This window comes from Ovis aries, chromosome X (assembly GCF_016772045.2).
Source record: "Ovis aries strain OAR_USU_Benz2616 breed Rambouillet chromosome X, ARS-UI_Ramb_v3.0, whole genome shotgun sequence".
NCBI classification, from domain to species: domain Eukaryota; kingdom Metazoa; phylum Chordata; class Mammalia; order Artiodactyla; family Bovidae; genus Ovis; species Ovis aries.
In genome coordinates, this window is record NC_056080.1 from 123,706,364 (window position 1) to 123,727,273 (window position 20,910).

Sequence of the window (20,910 nt, forward strand, 5' to 3'; positions counted from 1 at the left end):
CTGATTAAAATTAAAAGCTTCTGCACAACAAAAGAGACTATAAGCAAGGTGAAAAGACAGCCTTCAGAATGGGAGAAAATAATAGCAAATGAAGCAAATGACAAACAACTAATCTCACAAATATACAAGCAACTTGTGCAGCTCAATTCTGGAAAAATAAACGACCCAATCAAAAACTGGGCCAAAGACCTAAACAGACATTTCTCCAAAGAAGACATACAGATGGCTAACAAACACATGAAAAGATGCTCAACATCACTCATTATCAGAGAAATGCAAATGAAAACCACAATGAGGTACCATTTCACGCTAGTCAGAATGGCTGTGATCCAAATGTCTACAAGCAATAAATGCTGGAGAGGGTGTGGAGAAAAGGGAACCCTCTTACACTGTTGGTGGAAATACAAACTAGTACAGCCACTATGGAGAACAAGGTTGGAGATTCCTTAAAAAATTGGAAATAGAATTGCCTTATGACCCAGCAATCCCACTGCTGAGCATACACACCAAGGAAACCAGAATTGAAAGAGACACGTGTGCCCCAATGTTCATTGCAGCACTGTTTATAATAGCCAGGACATGGAAGCAACCTAGGTGTCCATCAGCAGATGAATGGATAAGAAAGCAGTGGTACATATACACAATGGAGTATTACTCAGCCATTAAAAAGAATACATTTGAATCAGTTCTAATGAGGTAGATGAAACTGGAGCCGATTATACAGAGTGAAGTAAGCCAGAAAGAAAAACACCATTACAGTATACTAATACATATATATGGAATTTAGAAAGATGGTAATGATAACCCTGTATATGAGACAGCAAAAGAGACACAGATGTATAGAACAGTCTTAGGGACTCTGTGGGAGAGGGCGAGGATGGGATGATTTGGGAGAATGGCATTGAAACATGTATAATATCATGTGTGAAATGAATCGCCAGTTCAGGTTCGATGCATTATACAGGATGCTCGGGGCTGGTGCACTAGGATGACCCAGAGGGATGGTACAGGGAGGGAGATGGGAAGGGGGGTCAGGATGGGGAACACGTGTACACCCGTGGTGGATTCATGTTGATGTATGGCAAAACCAATACAATATTGTTAAGCAATTAGCCTCCAATTAAAATAAATAAATTTATATTTGAAAAATTGCCCTTTTTATGGCAGTTAATGAAACCAACATTAAGTAACAAATTATATAATTTTCTAAAGCAAACTTTAAAAAACATTTAGATTTTGGTATAGTTTTCATAAATTTTTTTACTTTTTACTTTGATATTTCAAATTAAACAGTTGCAAGAATAATACAGAGAACTTCTATGTACTCTTTATAAAGACTCACCAGTTATTTATATTTTCCCCATTTACTTTGTTTTTGTGGGTCTTCTCCCTCCTCACTATGCATACACTTTACTAAATTTTTAACCATTTGAAATTAAGTTGCATACATCATGCTCTTTTACCTCTAAATACTTCAATCTGTATTTCCTAAGAATAAGGACATTTTCTTTCATAACCATAGTACAATGGTAAAATCAGGAAGTTTGCATTGATTCAATACTGTTATATGCTCTCTCATCCATATTCAAATTTTATCAGTTGTCCCAAGAGCATTCTTTTTTTGGTCCAGGATCCAACCTAGGATCGCACATTGCTCTCAGTTGTCATGTCTCTTTAGTTTTCTTTGATTCAGAAAAGTTCTTGAGTCTTTTCAAAAATCTTTTAGGGAAGTATATTATAGAAGTGAAGAGCACAGGCTAATTATTTGGTGCAATGTCTTTTGATTTAAGTTTGTCTGATGTTTCCTTGTGGTTAAATTCAGACTGCGTTTGGAACAGAAATGTCATAGAAGTGATGTTGTGTCTCACTCGGTGCATCCTATCGGAAACAGTAGCCTTATGCTTACACTACCAGTGATAGAGGACAAATTGGTTTTTCTAAATAAGCTAAAAAGTGTGTTGTGACCTTGACTCAGTCCTCTTGGGGCTCAGGCTCAGCTTTTTGCTCCTCCTTTCACAGTTACCTGAGCCTTAGCACCATCGAGGTCCTTGGGCAGTGGGCCTGAGCAGATTTCATCTGAAATTCCATCCAAGTGGACCTGAAAGGTGTGAGTCATGGTGGAGACAGGAAGCAGGTGGCTGAGGCCATGACTTTCCTTCTGCACAATTGGAAACAAACTTGAAGTCCCAGCATCCCTTTAGTTACTTTTGATGGCTGTGTCAGGGCCCTAAGCTGTAATCAGCTGCTTGGCTTCTCCTCTTAAGCAACTCATGGAGAATCCTTTTTAATGCAGCTGTGATGAGGTTAGCCAAAGTCCGCATACTCGAATGCTGCAATATGGACATGAAGTAAATCCTTGTATAGTTAATGAGAACAACATTTTGCATTTTCATCCTGCTTTATCTTTTTTGCATATCCATTTTCTCATTTACCCTTGTGATAACCCTGCAAAAGGGATAAGGCAGATTAGTGTTTCCATTTTACAGATGAGAAAAAGAAAGTGCCCAGTCATAAAGACAACCCCAGTATGATTCAACCCTTCAGAGAAGTTACCATATAAAAGGGGGTTTCCCAGGTGGTGCTAGTGGTAAGAACCCACCTGCCAATGCAGGAGACATAAGAGATATGGGTTTGATCCCTGGGTCAGGAAGATCTCCCAAAGGAAGGCATGGCAACCCACTTCAGTATTCTTGCCTGGAGAATCCCATGGAACGAGGAGCCTGTGGGCTATAGTCCCTAGGGTCGCAAAGAGTTAGATTTGACTGAAGTGACTTAGCATGCACACACCATATTAAAGATGTTAAAAATGCCTAGAAGCACAGGGAAACTTTTTCATTTATTTTAAAAAAATTTTCCAGATTAGTGATCACCATCATAGCTTTAAACTTGGAGGCATTTTGCTTGCCAAGTTGCCTGGAGATTGAAGGAAAATGTATTTGACATAGTATTTCAAAACATAACAAACATTATTTAAATATACATTATCCTCTGTTTCCAAACTCTTTTCTTCTGTCATCCTGGAAGTGCTTACAGAGATAGTTTGATGAATAAAGCAGGGTCCTGAACCTTAAATCACAGACAGCACTCTAAGTGGATTTTGGTAGTATAATCAAGAGTGAACAAAAAACTGCAAGAGCACAAAGGAGAGGAGGAAAGACATCCAACTGTGGGAGACAGAAAAGCTTTACAGACTAGGTGACATTGGAACCTTAAAGCCTGGGTAGGCTTTTGATGGCTGGTGAAGAGAACGGGCATTCCAGCTTTCAAAAAAAAAAAAAAATCAGCAAGAACAAAGCCACACCATCAGAAAAGCACAGGGCACATTTGGGAAAAAGCAAACCCAAACTGGAAGCCAGGTTTCTCAAAACTTCTCTCTGACTTCCTTTGGACTATAAGCTTCTTGGACCAGAGACCAAGTTTTTGTTTTCTCTAAAGCAATAGTATCGCCAGCACAGCTGCATTTGTTACAAACATTTTGTTCTGTAGGGCTCCAGGGGACTAAGCAAATGAATTTCAGGTGCAAATTATTTGTATTGTTAAGCAATATGTGTGTTTCTGTATTTCTACATATCAATCAACAATAACAGAATGTTGAGATAATTTCTTTCCCTGAACAGTGTTCTACTCATACAAGAAAATATATTTTGAATACTAAAGAAATTGATGGAGGATAGAAGTACGGAAGTTCATACCTAGGCCTAGTTCTCTGGATTTTCTCCATAGCCTACATCTCACCCCACCCATTACAAGTCACAGCCTCCCATTTCTACCCCAGGCCTGTCTCCTCTTCCTCTGAGATAACAGTCTGGAACAATCTTCTCATATAATTATTTCCACTAGCCAACCAACTACACTAAAGTGTCTATTACATGAATGATTCAGAGCTACACTGAAGTCCAGTGGTTCAGTGTTCAGTGTGGTGGGACTCAAAGTGACTTCCATCATGAAAAGACCCTTGTGTGCTGGCCTGAAGAGTGCCCAGGGAGGTCACTAATTTGGCAGGGCCTGCCTCCCTTCCCCTGGCTTTGGTATAACTAGAGAAAAGCAAAATATATGTTATATTTTATAAAATTTTAGAGCTAGAACAAAACGTAAAGATCTCATAGTCTTCATCTTCCTCAATTTTCAGATATAGAAGCAAAGATCCTGAAAGAGGAAGTTAGGCTTAGGATGGTTGTCCTGGTTCTTAATCCTGTGCTCTTTCTACTACAGTGGACTTGCATTTATGTGTAAATTTATGGAATTCATCAGTGGTCACAATGTAGCCATAGAGCAAAACTACTACAAAACTGTATTTTACATTTGTACATATCACTACACACTGAATATTACTGTATACACTATATACCAATATATGCATATTGCTCTATAAGGTTAGCTGCTCAGGAATCACATAAACAAGATTCAGAACCTATCTATGAAACAGAACCAGAAACATAGATATCAGGCTGGTGTTTGCAAAGGACGAGAGGGGTGGGAGAGTTAGATTGGGAGTTCGGGATTAGCAGATGCAAACTGGTGTATATAGAATGGATAAACAACAAGGCTGTACAGCATAGGGAACTATATTCAATAACCTGTGATAAACCATAATGGAAAACTATGAAAAAGAGCATATATGTATAACTGAGTCACTTTTCTATATAGCAGTAATTAACACAACATTATAATTCAACTACACTAAAAAGTAAATTTGAAATATATAGTATTCAACTGTCAATGTGAAGGATTTTTCAAAGGTACTACTTTTTAGAACAATATGTTATTGAGATAAAATTCACCTTTTTAAATAAAATGCCCAGTTTAGTGGCTTTCAGAATAATCACAAAGTTATGCAAGAATGTATTCATCACCTTCAAAAGAAACCCTATGCCTGTTAGTAGTCACAGCCTCTTTCTCCTCCACCCACATCCCTGGTACCACTAATCTACTCTCTGTTTCTATGAGTTAGCATCTTCTGAACATTTCATGTAAATTTTCCTCTGAACACTGCTTTAGCTGCTTCCCAAAACGTTTGGTATACTGTGATTTCCTTTCCCTTTATCTCGCTGTATTTTCCAATTTCCTTTGTGATTTCTGACTATTCAGCAGTGTGTTGTTTAATTTCCACATATTTGTGAACGTCCCAAATACCTTTCTGTTATTGCTTCCTGATTTAATTCCATTGTAGTTGTAGAACATACTGTGTATGATTTTAAACCCTTTCAGATTTATTGAGACTCATTTTATGGCCTAACATATGATCTGTCATGTTGAACATTACATGGGACCTTGAGAATAAAGTGTATTCTGTTGTTGTTGGACAGAATAGGTTAGATGTGTAATTTCTTGTAGTGTCTGTCTTTCAAGTCTTCTGTTTCCTTGTTGATCTTCTGCCTAGTTATTCTATCCATTACTGAAGATGGGGTATTGAAGTTTTTGACCATTACAGTTGAATTCTTTATTCCTTACTTTAATTCAGTAATTTTTGCTTCATGTATGTTGGTATTCTGTTGTTAAAGCACAGATATGTTTTAATTATATTTTATTATTATGAATGTCCTTCTTCATCTCTAGTAACAGATTTTGCCTTAAAATCGATTTTTTTCTGACATTAGTATAAGCCACTCCAGCTCTCTTTTGCTTACTAACTGCATGATAAATATTTCTCATCATTTTACTTTCAACCTATTTATGTCTTTGAATATAAATTATGTCTCTTTCAAACAGCATAGAGCTGAATGTTTTAAAAACCATTCTGTCAGTCTATGCCTTTTCATTTGAGTGCCTAATTTACTTATGTTTAATGTAATTGTTGGTAAATTAGTAATTACATCTGCCATTTGCTATTTTGTATATGTCTTTTTTGTTCCTTCACTCCTGGATGTTTGTCCTTTTTGTGTTAAATAGATATTTTTCCAGTATACTGTTTTAATTTCCTTGCTGTATTTTTACTAATTTTATTTCAAGTTATTTTCCTAGCGGTTGCCCTGGGGATTACAGTTAACATCTTGACACAATATACTTTGGATTACTATCAACTTCATTTCAATTTGATATAAAAATTTTGCTATTGTATATCTCTGTTCACCCCCACCCCTTTGTGTTCTTATTCACATACAAATTACATCTTCATGCATAATAAGTCCACCAACACATCTTGATAATTACTATTCTATGCAGTTGTCTTTGGAACTGGATAATAGAAGAAAAGAGTTAGAAAAATAAATTTATAATAACTTCTTTTGTCTTGACCTACATATTTACCTTTATCATTCATTGTTCTTTATTTCTTATGTGGGTTATGTGTGTTACTTATATGGGTCATGTGGGTTACTGTCCTTTCATTTCTCCCAGGAGGATTCTCTTTAGTATTTCTTACATGACATGCCTGCTAGCTCTGTCTTTGTTTATCTGGGAATGCCTTGATTTCTCCTTCATTCTTAAAGGATAATTTTGCTAGATTTCCTTAAATACTTTGATTCAGTAAGTCTCCCAGCCTCTGCTGAAGGGCTGTGTGTGTGTGTGTGTGTGTGTGTGTGTGTGTGTGTGTGTGTGTGTGTGTGTTGGAGCCTGATTTCAATGCTCTGTCAGGCGGCTTGCCTTAGCCTTCACTTGCTGTTTGTTCAGGGCTTCAAGGCCAACCAGAGGTGAGAGATTAAGAATTTCTCAGGTCTTTTTTGAGAATACACCCTGAACATGTGCCTGGCCCTAGAGGTTCCTGGGAATATTGTCAGAGCTTTTCAAAGTCCCCTATGAACATGAATTCTCCAGCTTTTCCTTTTAAGGTTTTGAGCAGCTTCATTTGCCCCAACTGTTTCCCCCACATCAGGCAGCTGTGATTTTAAACAATTGCAATTGATTAATGCTCCCTGTAAAGGCTGTTCACAGTGAATGTGCTCTGAGTCAGGTCAAATAAAGAAGAGCCCCATAAGTGGGAATCAACCAACAGGTCAAATAGTGACAGTTCTCTGGAAAGATGGCATTTGGGGGAACTCCAGTTCCATTCTGCATCCTCTAGTGGTGTCTAGATCGCTGTTTTTCAGATACTGTAGTTCTGAGGCTGTTGGTTTTCAAAGACATACTGGAGCTGGGGAGAGAGAGAACAGAAATAGGACCTGTTAAAGCACCACAGACTTTGGTATTCTTACTGAGAGTCAGCCATTTTTCTTGAAGGAATACTTTTGGGGTTGTTGCAAGCCTTTGGTTAATTTCTGGAGTTCTGAAAAAGTTGATTTTGACAATTTTTTCCAGTGTTACTGCATTTATGCAGGATCAGATTTTCAGAGAGTCTCTCCACTATTCTTAAAGTCTAAGGCTCAAAGATACTTTGAGTATGTCCAATTTTCACTTTACTCAATTTCTGGAGAACTAAATCCCTTCAGAGATGCAACTCCATAGTATGCCACTTTGCCCCAACTTCATTCTACATGTTTTTATTGCTCTCCTCTTGTCTCCTCAGTGTTGTACTCCCTGCCTGTTTATCAGTATTCTAAGAAATTTTGTTTGGTAATTAAGAGCAGGAGTACCAAATCTTGTGTATGGCCTGATTGTTTTGGATGGCACCCCAATGTAAAAAAATGTTTCTAACATCTATAATGGGTTGTAAAAGAAACAAAACCCCAAAAAAATGTGTGACAGAGACCATATGTGACCAGTAAAGAGAGCCTAAATTATTTACTATCTAGCCCTTTACAGAAAAGTTTTCCAACCCCTGATTTACAGTGTAGGGATGGCAGGTTGGTGAGAAGTGAATCCATTTGCTACAGTTGCCTTTGTTGTGTGTGTGTGTGTGTGTGTGTGTGCATGCATGTGTGTGTTAATGATTCAGTCTTTCTTTGAGTGTCCTCAGAGCTGGTAGAGACCTTACAGATTGTACATTCTGCATTTTTGTGATGAAGAAACCAAGACATAAAGACTTACTCGGTGTCAGAGTACTACTTAACTACACCCTCAGAGTTCTGAGTATACTTTACTTCTGTTTCCATTCTAAGTGGCCTAACAGACTTCCTATCCTTTCTCAGCGAAAAGCATTCTCAATGTTACATAAATAAGTCCCTCTCCTCCCTACTCTTGTCCCCGTTCATCATCTTCACTTTTTCCTTTACCTCAAGAAGTTGCATTCTCTAATTCTCTTGGACAGTTCTCTACTGAAGTTCTGTGTTTATACCAAAGACAGCCTGTTAATCACCCAGAGACCTGACCCTCAGATTTCCAGTTTCCTTCAGTATCTTGCTGATAATGTAAATGAAAACAGTGGTTTTCAAACAGTACTTCATTTGGAGATGGGTGAGATTCTGCCTCCCCCATGTCTGATTTGACCAAAATAACTACGCTTCTATTTGTCTCGTGTGTTTGGCTTCCAAGAAAAATTTCATCTGAATAGAAAATTTAAACGAGAAGTGAGAAAGAGAGAGACTGAGAATGAGAGAGATTTGAAAAGCACTGATTTAGACCATATGGGAAGTAAGTCTACAAGTAATCACAAGGATCTCCAAATAGAGCTCTGGGAACAGTGGAAAAAACCTTTGCTATATCATCTCATCTCCTCAAGACATAGACAAGACTTGGGGCAGTATTGGAGTCATGGTGGGAAATGAAAATATTAAGAAATAAATTGAAATTAGGTGACGGGGTACAGTTTTTGAGTTATCCATTTGTTCAGGGTCTGGCAGCTCTCTGGAAGTCTGAAATGAATCCACCTATACATCTACAACTGATTTTTTACAAAGGTACGAAAGTCAATGAGTGGAAGAAAGATAGCTTTTTCAATAAATAGTGCTAGAGGAACTGGATACCCTTAGGCCAAAAAAAAAATCCCAACTTAGACCTCACATCTTACATAAAAATTAACGAAAAAATGGATTATAATTGTAAATGTAAAACATTTAGAAATGAAATTCAGGAGGAAATCTTCTGATGTTTGGCTAGAGTTCTTAGATATTACAACAAAAAGTGCAACCTGTAAAAGAAAAAATGATGAATTAGACAAATTAGACTTCATAAAAATTAAAAACTTTTGCTCTCAAAGGCTATGCAAAAGTTATGAAAAGATAAGCTACAGACTGCAAGCCATGTATCTAACCAAAGCCATATATAGAATATAAAAATAACTGTTAAAACTCAACAATAAGAAAAATCAAGTTAAAAATGAATAAAAGACATGAAAAAACATTTCTAGGAATGTTTTCTTCAACTGAACTCAGGAGGAATTATAGATGTCAATTATGCACATGAAAAGATGTTTAACATCATTAGTCATCAGGGAAATGCAAATTAAAACCACAATGGGATATCATTACAATCCCACAAGACTGGCTAAAATAAAAAGTGGTGAAAACACCAAATACTGGTGGCAATGTGAATAAACTAGATCACTAATACTTTTCTGGTGAGACTGTAAATGGTACAGTCACTCTGGAAAACCTAATATGGCAGTCTTTACCAAACTAAGCATGTAATTAATATACAACTTGGAAATTGTACTCTTGAGCATTTCTCCCAGAGAAGTGAAAACTATGTCAACACAAAAACCTGTACATGGATGTTTATAGCTGTATTATTTATAATAGCCTTCAATTGGAATCATCCCACATGTCCTTCAACCAATGAATGGTTAAATAAACTGTGGTACATCCATGGAATGTTGCTCAGCAGTATAAAGGAGTGAACTACTCTTACAGGCAACAGCTTGATGAATCTCCAGGGAATTATGCTGATGGGAAAAGCCAATCCCAAAAGGTTATATACTGTATGCTTCCATTTATATAACATCTGAAATGACAAAATTGTAGAGATGGAAAACAGAACACTGTTTGCCAAGGCTTAGGGATAGGGGAGGAGTGGATGTGGTTATAAAGGGGTAGCACACAAGAGCCCTTTGGTGAGACTACAGTTCTGTATCTTGACTGTCATGATGGTCATACAAATATACACATATGATAAAGTCACATACAACTATGCTATACACACACACACACATACACATACATGAATGCATGGAAAACTGCAAGATTGTTACCATTGGGGGAAATTGCTACCTATTTGTACTTCAAATTCCTGTGAATCTATATTTCAAAATAACAATTAGAAAAAATGTTAGTTTTTAAAAAAGCAGTCACATAATCTTGCCCATTGCAGAGCCCAAGATGTTAAGAAAAGGAGAGTTAACTTTATCTCTTATCTTCTTACAGGACCTGTACCTGCCTCTGTCCTTGGATGACTCAGACTCACTTGGTGATTCCATGTGAAGGAGGAGAGAGTCCAGAGTACAAATGCAAGCTTACCGTTACAATAGGGTACTTCTGCTCAAGTGTCCAACAGGGCTATTGGTGCTTTCAAATTTTTATTTTGTTGTTGTTGTTGTTACTTTTAAAAACACACTGTAATATGTTGGGTTTATTTTCCTGTGATTTCTCCTCTGGGCCACTGATCCACAGTTACCAGTTATAAGAGATAGATTGATAACCATCCTTTGGGGGTAACTTTCCAGGGATGCAAAATGTACTAGTCTGTGATCTTTCTATTGGATACTTAGGCACCTGCATTATTTTCCCCCATCTCGCTTTCCTCATCCATGACAGTCTTCCCTCTGCAGAGAGTTGTTTACACACATAGCACTTAAGATGTGTGTGGGGGTGGGGAGGGGAAAATCATTGGCAAATCCAAGAGTGACAAACATAAGTGTCCCTTGTCTCTCCATCTCAAGAAAGCTGGAGGATCCTGGGAGGACAGCAAGGCAGCTCCCCAGCCTGACACTTCACTCCTGATTGAAACTCTAGTTTGTTTTTTAGCACTAATTCTGGCTGCCAAGGGGGAGAAACACCAGCAACTTGTCATTCTGACACCAAAGGCTTAGGACCCTGGTGTAGGATCGCTTAAAGAGACTAGGCAAAATTGGAAAACACTGTAGACATTTCAATAGTGTTTATAAAGCACAGTGAATTCCTTGTCAACATCTCCACTGGGGCAATTTAGAGTCAATAAGCAATTAATAACAGTTGGGGGTGAGGGGCTTTCATATACCTGGGCCCTCTAAGAAGCTGTCTAACCTAGTGAGTTAGGACACAAACTGTACGGTATCCATCTATCTCTGTTCTATTGAATGCCTTGTTAACAGCCAACACTGAAAACACTGTGAGAATTTGTTTTCAGGTCTGACACCTTTCAGTCGCTTTTTATAGCAAGAAACCAATATCCTTTTTATAAAACCTTGTGTCTGTATTTCAGGAGCAAACTCTTCAAGCTCCTTTTTTATAAACTGGTGATTTTTCTTTTGTCTAAAAAACACATGCAGAAAATTTACCAAAAAAAATGCAGAAGAATAACGTAGTTTAGAAACCATGCTGTCACTGCCAAACAGAAACTTCCAGGAAAAAAAAAAAATGAATAGCAGAGGCCAATTCAATAGAATCAGTCTTTTGATAACTTTTTAACAGTTATGCTTACATTAATAATTTCAATGTGGACCAGACATTCTAATTATATTTTAAATGAAATGTTATGGCATATTTTAAGCAGCTTTTTTATCTATATTCCTGATATTTCATACTGAAGACACAGAATCCTTTCTCTTTGCTATAAGGACTGATCATTTGAAATAGTTCTCAGTCTTTGAGGTACAGGTTCATAACACTGCTTTTTGTCTATAATCATAGCCCATAATGGCAAAGACAACTAAATTTAAGTGAAAGCCATGCATGCCAATTCTGTGTTTGCTTTTAGCAGATATGAAGATATCCTTATTTCATTGTAATTGTTCAGATAGTTGGAAAGGTGCAACATTCAAAGTCAAGCTGCTGTTTGGCTATTGAATGGCTTGCATTTGTTCCTCTGCTTTAACTGGAATGAGCTTGAGGTGTGTGTGTGTGTGTGTGTGTGTGTGTGTGTGTGTGTGTGTGTGCGCGTGCATGCACATGCATGCGTGCATGCATGCACACACACATAGCTGATTCATATTTAGGAGATATTACAGGACACCCTGACATGAATCAGTGGCAACTTTATGGCATTGCTGATGTGCACTGTGTAGGAGGAAATGCACTGATGGAAGGGGTAGATCAGATGCCCCGAGACAAGCTTCAGTTGTCCTTAGCTACAAGGAAAATCCAGATAATGGCAGTACTGATTCCTGGTAAAACTGGTCATTGAAAAACCCCAAAGTATGAGAATCTCTTTTTGCCCCCTCTCCTTTGTTTGTAAGCTGTTAGAAATCATTAAGAAGCCCATTTTACTTACCCGCCACTTCTTTCTGGAAGCTAAAGTTTTGCTTAGTGCCTCCCAGAAAAATTTGTAGTTAACTGGGAAAAATTGGTACTTGGGTTGGAGGCTGTAGAGAGGGGTAGGAGGTCAGTATCTAAATTACAGACCAGATTCCCCAAAGATTCCACCCACAGTCTTTCTCTAGATATCATTTAGTCCAATTCCTTCCATTTAAAATGAAAGGCAGGCGGAGGCAGCCAAATGACCATCTGGTGAAGAGCAGGACCAGAGAAGAAACTCAGATTTCCTCATGTCCACACCCTAGGCTACCTCTCTGAGCATTCCCTTGCTTGTGCCACATGTATCATTAGAAAATATTCAGTGGCCATATTTTCCTCAGAATGATCTTTCAACCTTCTATAATAATCAATGCATTTCTATTATTATCTTCTATAATAATAATAGAATTTCTATCTTTAAAAAAAATAAATAATCAGGAAATGTTTCTGTACTGCCAATTTAGGGGACTTTGGTCTAGTTCAAACTTCAAGCCTTTAACAACTGCATTTTAAATTGGCCCATTTTCAAGGCAAAAGAGAAAAAATCTGGTTGTTACTGAGCTCCTTCAGTCCTGTCATTCACAATTTTACCCAATCCAGTTTTACCACAAATGTCCCGTTGTATTACCTTCTGCACAGTCAGCAAATAGCAAGTCAGTCAACAAGGATTTGCCACCACTCCCCCTATTCTCCCTCCCTCTTAGACACACATGCACACACACAATCCATCTATTGCTTGTTCCTACCTCCTGATTTTTCTCCCTTACAGAAATAGAAATAGGGACAAAGAAGGGGAAAATGTATATATGGGGCTGGGCTGAACAACTTCATAAGTAGTGTTAACTAGGGGTAAATTGAGAGAAAAGTTCCTTTTCTCTTCACTGTTTTGGAAAGGATAGCCATTAGCATGACTGCTTTGTGTCCTTACGGACTTTAGTATTAGCCTAGACTGAATCATACAGTTTTCGAGCTGGAAGGAATCTTCAGATCATATCATTACTCCAAATTCCTCATTTTCAGGCCAGGAACGGAGATGCAGTGGTAAAGTAATTTCCCCAAGGTCACACAGCTGGCTAGGGGCAGGGCTGGGATTAGAACCCATATCTCCTGGCTCTCATTCCAAGGCCTTTCCCACTGAACTGTACTGCCTTCCACTAGGCTGCTGAGAATTCTTTCCCAGGGTCATGTTGCATCTTGGAGCCATATGCTGCTGCCCTGATCTCAGTGGGAAATCCACCCAGCAACCTAATACAGCTCTTTCTCCCTATATTCACATGGTTCCCATCCACATGGACTGCAGAGGTCCTCAGAGAGAAGCAGGCATTGAGGACCAATAGGAATAGTGGGGTTGCTGCCCTTGTCCATCAAGCACCTGGGATCCCTGCCCACCTTGAGGAGTCCTCAGAACAGTCCCTGGAGCTCCTGCTCTGTTCAAATGGGATGGGGGAAGACTGGTTTCTCCTGTCAGTTCACTTCATCTCATCTCATACGGGTTGGTCTTTGTAGGCTGAGGTAAATGGTTCTTGTTCCTAGAGCAGGGAAAGGAAAGAAGGGAGAGAGGGAGGGAGAAATAATAGCTTTGTTTATCCTGACTTTCTGAGGTGACTTTTCAGTATTTTTTAAGTGAGTGTGGCTACCATTCCCTGGCCTGGAGGAGGGCATGGCAACCCACTCCAGCATTCTTGCCTGAAGAATCCGCATGGACAGAGGAGCCTGTGGGGCTACAGTCCATGGGGTCACAAAGAGTCGAACATCACTGAAGTGACCAAGCACAGCACAGCACCATTCCCTGGCAATGATTTATTTATTTATTTATTTATTTATTTTAATTGGAGACTAATTACTTTACAGTATTTTGATGATTTCTTTTAAAATATGGGGATGAGACTAGCTAGAGAAAATAACCTGACCTTGCGGTGGTTGTGTTCATCCACAATTTTCCCATAGCCATCCAGCATCGATGGAGACAATTTCCAGGTATAAGCAAGGGGCTTTGTGACTAAAATGTACCCTGGCTGATGTTAAACACTGACTCCTTGTATTTGCACTAAAATAGCAAGCTATGCGCTGTATACACCATACTTATCTTGTTGTGTACACTGCTCATGTGGCCTTCCATGGCAGAAACCAGGGCAATGGGGTCTGAACATGTAGCTTTCCCCACAGTGAGGTTCTTCCTGGGAACTAGGTATTCATCAGTTTAGTTCTGAAAGACCTCCTTCCAGGCTTACCTCACTCCTCTGGAAATTCTCTCTCCTTCTTGCTTCTCCTCCTCCCTCAGTGGTAATCAAGGAACCTTAAATGAAATGTATTGTTATCGGAAGAAGGCAGGAAGAGCGGGTTTGAATCTCCAGATTCTTTCTTCTTTGAGTCACCCAACCCAAGTCTTAGGCCAGCAATCGAATGTTTGCCTTGGACAAAATTACATCAGCTTCTTAGTCCCTTTAGTACTCTGGATGGACATGTCCCTAATCCCCCTCATATTTATTTCTGAATAGCTTATCTTAAACACACACACACACACACACACACACACACACACACACACACATCTCCCTTGGACAAGGGTACAAGCATGCCATGTCTCCAAGATGAGCTCCAGCACACTGATGAGAATGTTCCCCCAGCTCAGTGCTCCTCAAAAACATCTGTGCCAAGGGACTTCCCCAGACAGACACAGTGGGATAGTGGTGTTTGAATGACCTCCCCCTACTGTCCAGTTTACCACGGCAATAAAAACATGCATATTTCTTTCTTTTAAAGCCACTGGAACCTGTCCTTGGCCACATGGAGTCATTTGGATTTCTAAGACCAGGCCTCACTCTTGTATTGCCATTGCATTAAGGGATTTGACCTAGAGGCCTAGGCTGGCTTCCTAAGTAAACCATCTGTGTTTTGAAGCTCATCTGGGAGTAGCAAGGGGTTAGAGTCTTAATGTTTTAGTCCTGGGAACCTAGAAAGAATAAAGGCCTAGCGATTGACATGCCAGAAATGACCTGAGACCTCCTATGTAGCCATGGAGCCTTACAATTGCTGGGCTTCCTGGGTCTCTCTCCTGATGTGGAACTTTGAGGCTGTTACACTCTGCCTCTCCCCAAGAAGGAGACCCCATATGTAGCTTCATCCACAGTTCGATAATCCCATTCAGGGTTGACTCTTTGTTACAGGTATGACCACCTGGAACAAGGATACCGCCTTGATTCCGCTCACCTACCTTTTGGCTAGAGATACATCTCCAGCAGGTTCTCTGGCTTTGGGTGGCCCAGACCCAGTCCGGTGATGTTGACACTCAATGGATTGCCCATAGTCAGCTCTAAGTGGCATGATAATGGGCTGAGACAACACAAATCATTTCTTAAAAACAAATTCCCAATTCTCTTCTTCCTCTGGCTAGCAGAACTCACTTCCCTAGTAGATACAAGGCTGGAGGTTCTTGCTACACAGCAGGCAAGACACGTCTTCAGGAAAGAAAATGCATTTCTAAACCCACAGAGCACTGGCTCCAGCAGGCAACCTACTATGGGCTGAGACTTAACAGCTTCACCAAGCCCCTTCCTCTTTTTCTTTTCAGAGACAAGAAGGCTTCTCCATCAGTCAATCTTTGAGTATATCTGGCTGAAGAATTCTGCTCCTCCTATCTCTTCAGGAAAGGGTGACTTCTTCCTCTGTCTCTCCTACCCTGGTCTCCAAACTTGTCTCCATCCCCACAGTTCTAGTGTGATCTTTACATTCAACCTTTTGAGTTGAGTGTAAATAAGCTTCTTGCTTATTTTCAGGCCTCCTAGTGTGACACTGGTTATCATATGACAAGACTCTTGAATCACCTACCCCTTCTAACTGCCTAACATTTTATTCCTTAGTTTATAGACTTCAACATCTTCTGGAATCAGAAGCTATCTTGTCTTACCTTGGATGCCTGGGGCTGGGGGTGTATAGAATTCTCATCGGGAATTAAGGCATCTTCCTGCTCCCAAGAGAAGGACAGTCTAGTTGGGAGAGGAAAGATGGCACAGAGAAGTCAGAGCAAACATCTTGTAAACTAAGATGAAGACTTAAAAGTATTGGAACTTCTCATTTCGAGGTTAATAATCTGAGGAAATCAATGTGTTTTTTTGCCAGTCTCTACCTTACCTCCCCTGTGTATCTCAGTCTTTTCTTTATTTCTCCACTTCACCATATTTGCTCTCAGTTTTATACTTCCCGCATTATAGACATCTATCCTTTGTCCTCTGCAATTCTCTTTCTCTCTCTTTTAATATTTCCTTCCTCCTTATCTAAGTATTGGATGTATACCTCTTCTTAGCCCTGTGATTTTGCCTTGGTGATGAGTAGTTATTTCCAGATTAATGAGCCCTGATCCTACGAGAGTCCCGTTAGAAGTCTGTTGGTGGGGAGCAATCCGAGCCTGGCCCTTTCTCCAACAATTTCAGTTGTAATTCATCGAAGCAGATCCTCACACACAGTTTCATTATAGCTCACATATCTTTGGGTCTTTGCCTTCCAAGCATTGTACAGAATACTTTGTGGTTCATTTTAGTCCACCATTTTGTGGTGCAGTGAAGTATGCTCAGAAAAACAATCAGCTGAACAGAAAAATCCACCTATGGATTCATACCAGCTAAATACTATGAATTGATTTTGTTTAATTTCCTCATAATTTTAAAAGCTGCAATATAATATAGTGAGAGACCACAGGTAATTTCTCCTGTCATATGGTTTGGTTGGACAGGGGTGTTGGGTGGGGTGGGGGGCAATTTGTTTTAACTTTTACTGTTACACAATAAGCTCTCCACAATAATCTTATAAACACTAAGGCTTGCCAAATGTTGAATTTTTTAAAGCTAAACTTATAGGCGATTGGGATTGGTTTAAATGTTAAGGGTGTTTAGCAATTGCATAATATAAACAGAAGCATTCACATAATTAAATTTTATTTTTCCTTCTGTTACTAAATCCACCTAAACATTTACTATTGATGCCAATTCTTCATGATCCCATGCAGGCAATCCATATAAGAGTAATTAATGGCACTAAAGAAGCCATCTTGGAGGTACTAATTTATTCAACAGGGTGCATAGCCCTTGGGAATGTCACTGCTTAGCAAGACCTTATGGAATGCCCTTTCCAATGCCAGTTCTTTTTAAGTTCTCTTAAAGGGATTTGAGCAAGTAAGAGGTTGTACCAAAATGTCTCCAATGTATGGTCCTGTAATATATTGCAGCTTGAAGCCAATGATCCCTTATGACTTGTACACAACTAATGCATGTTTTGATTGAATTTTGCATTTCTCACGTGTGGTAAGTTCTTTACAATGTTTTCGGTCACCTTTTTGTGCCATTAAACTTGTACAGAAAACGCTTTTATGGCCATTTTCAAAGGGAGAAAGTTCAAAATGGAACAGCCCACCCTTTCTACCCTATAGCTGTAGTTAGAACTCAGTTACTGTAGCGAAACAGCTGTAATTGGTGGTTGTAGTGTTAGAGGTGTTAGCTTGCTAGTGACTAGCTTTGGAGAGTAAATGCATGGTATTATTGTACATCACATTTCTTAAATAACTCATTTTAACCTCTGAAAAGAATATATTCTTCCTTGTGGTCCCTCTTCCCTCCCTTGCCTTCTCCCTCCCCCTGCTCCCAGATGTCTTATGGTTGTAAATAACTGATTTAAGGCCCAATAATTTTTGCCAAGTAAAGTCAGCAAAGAACAAACAAACCAGAAAGGGGGAGGAAAGAAAGACATTTCGCAATGGTCTCTCAGCAGTTATTGACCATTTCTCAAGGAATGGCATTGTGATCAAAGACTCAGCTCACCTTTGAATAAAAATCAGTGGCAAATTGGGAGCCTCTTTGGCCATTTGATGACATTGCAAATTGAATAATTCTCAGAATCACCCATAATCGAAACACAGTGGGCAACACTTATCCTTGCAGCAGTGTTGAGATATTCAGAGGCTCTCAGAAGGTTCTGCTTGACCAATGACCAATAATTGTGTTTTAGAAAAGAGAAAGACAATAGATATTTAGGGATTTTTAGCTGCCCCTTTAGAACAGTTATAGTGAGAAAAGACAGGGACACGGGTTTATGTGCACTGCTGTCAGTTTCCCAGGCAATGCCCAGCCTGCTCTTAGCCTGAGATGCAAAAGCAGTGTTCCAAGAAGGCATCCTCCTTGATGGTTTGCTGTTCCCACTTGGACTGGTAGGTTTGGTGAGGCCCATGTAAACCAGCTGGAGCAGACCCTTTTCATCTCCTGTGCCTGTTAATATCCCTCTTCCTCCCTCCACAATTTGATGAGGGCTTTCTTTGGTCAGAGGACTTCAAAGTCTAGAGAAGTTCTCCATGTGTGAAATGTGTTGTGAACTGTGAATGCTGCAGATTCACAGCATTCGGTACCGGGCAGCCGCAGAGCTGCTCTTGCAATCATTTTGGCTCTCAAGCTCTGTTCTTCATCTCATGCTCATTTCTGTGTACATTTGCAAGATGTGTGTAATGTCATTTTCCAAAAATAAAATTCAATTTCAATATTTCTGGCTGACATTCTCTCTCGCTCCCTGTTTTTTTTTTTTTTTTGAAGCATTGAAGCAATGATCATATAACCACAAAATGTCCAAGCTGGCAGAAAAACTTAGACATTATTTTGTCCAACCCCTTAATTTTATAGATAGGGAAGTTGAGGGTCAGTGTGGGATGGAAAGACCATAATTAACAGCACTGCACATTTACAACATGTAAGGTCTCAGATCTCCCTTCCGGAGTTGAGCAGGAATCAAATGACCTCTTTATGTTTAATGATGCATAAGCCAAGGTTAGTCCACGTCATCAGAATAGGTGGTCACTTCTAGTGCTGCGATTATTTCAGAGGCCCAAGAACAGTCTCCATATGGCTTCTTTCAAAACACTTTTTCCTGCTGCTTGCAATTCCTTGACAGTGTGGCTCTTCTCTCTCCAAGATTTGATCTGCAGCTACTCTCCAGGAGAGGGAACACCTACGTATCTTATTCACCTTCAGGCATAAATGACTAATTGAGTGTTTTTCTCAGTTAGGATTTTATTAACAGAACACAAGGTGTTGGGCTTGTGAAGAGATTGATGGAGAGGGAGGGAGGGAGGAAAGGGCACAGAAAGAGGAGGCAGAGATCCTGGGAAATAGTTTGACCAACCTCGCCATGAGGGTCAACCCTGCAGCTTGCATCTGACCTGTGTTTGGAGAAGCAAACTGCCAGTATCCTAGCTATTCCCAAGGACTAAGATGATTAAAAATGCTTTCTCCAATCAGTATTTTATCAACTAGCCCCGTGACCATCACTTTGGTGGAGACAATGAAAGTAAACGGGGAGGACTTCTTAGTGATTCTAATCCAAAGAAAAGATCTAATAATCGGACAGGCCAGGCCAGTCTTCGTCCCCAATATCGTCAGGCCTTTCTCATTGATGATTTCTCACAGTGTCACTTTCTTCCAAGGTAAGTCTCTTCAGTCATGTCCGACTCTATGACCCTATGGACCATAGCCACCAGGCTCCTCTGTCCATGGGATTCTCCAGGCAAGAATATTAGAGTGGGTTGCCATGCCCTCCTCCAGGGGATCTTCCTGATCCAGGGATTGAACCTGCATCTCTTACATCTCCTAGATTGACAGGCAGGTTCTTTACCACAAGCGCCACCTGGGAAGCCCTCTTTCAACAGTGGCCCTATGCAAAGACCATGGGGATATAGAGATAAAAATGGGTTTTTATCTTCAAGTGCTCACAGAGCATCAGCACCACCCAGGCACTTGCCAGAAATGCAAATCCTCAGGTCCCACACCACCTCCACTGGACCAAAAACTGGGGAGGTGGGGCCCAGCAATTCCTGTTTTTATAAGCCCTCTGGAGGATTCCCTGATAGCTCAGTCAGAAGAGAATCTGCCTGCTAGTCCAGGAGACCTGGTTTCGATCCCTGGGTCAGGAAGATGCCCTGGAGAAGGAAATGGCAACCCACTCCAGTATTCTTGCCTGGAGAATTCCATGGACAGAGGAGCCTGGTGGGCTACAGTCTATACGGTTGCAAAGAGTTAGACACGACTGAAGCAACTTTGCATGCAGCACGCAGTGGAGGCAGAGAGGAAAGAGCAGTTGATACAGAACCAGCAGGATTTGGTGGGCCAACTGGATATATGGGAGAATACGACCCAGGGAAAGCCCTGACTTGAGCAATTCAGTCCTGGCTTCCCTTGTCACCAGACTTGGTCCTCAGCTCCGGACAGCTCAGCAGCCTCCTTCTTATCCACCTCCTCCCCTGACTCGAGCCCTGGATATGCTGTGCTCATTCACACTTCACTGTTGCTGACAGAGTCTACCCTTCTTTCTCTGCCCAGAAAAATACCCTCTGAATGCCCTTCCACATTCTCCCCACCTGTCTAAATCTCAGATGTAGCCAAAACCTACCAGCAACGGAACTTAAAGCATATTTATAAGAAAAACAAATTCTAACTTGGAGAAAAACTGGCGACTTTCTATCCTGGACTTTCCAGGGCAGTCCTGATCTTATGTAATTTTTTTCTTTTTCCAAATAAAGGTGATTTGTTAAACATATAACTAAATGTGATTTCATTTTTAGACCTTTCTTAAAGTCTTTATATAAATACACTCAACAAATGGGAAAACATCCCTTGTCAGGACACACATCCACACTGAG

General features: G+C 40.0%; 1 protein-coding gene across 9 annotated transcripts in view; it reads left to right on the forward strand.

Annotated features, from left to right (window-relative positions):
• DCX (doublecortin) overlaps nt 1–18,761 on the forward strand; it is a 124,892-nt gene extending 106,131 nt beyond the window's left edge. For all 9 annotated transcript variants that reach the window (XM_042241818.2, XM_060408432.1, XM_060408434.1 and 6 more), the window contains one exon: nt 10,173–18,761. In XM_042241818.2, coding sequence (XP_042097752.1) covers nt 10,173–10,229 — 57 coding nt within the window. In that variant the 3' untranslated portion in view covers nt 10,230–18,761. The remainder of the gene's footprint in view (nt 1–10,172) is intronic.
• Nucleotides 18,762–20,910: the final 2,149 nt, after the last annotated feature.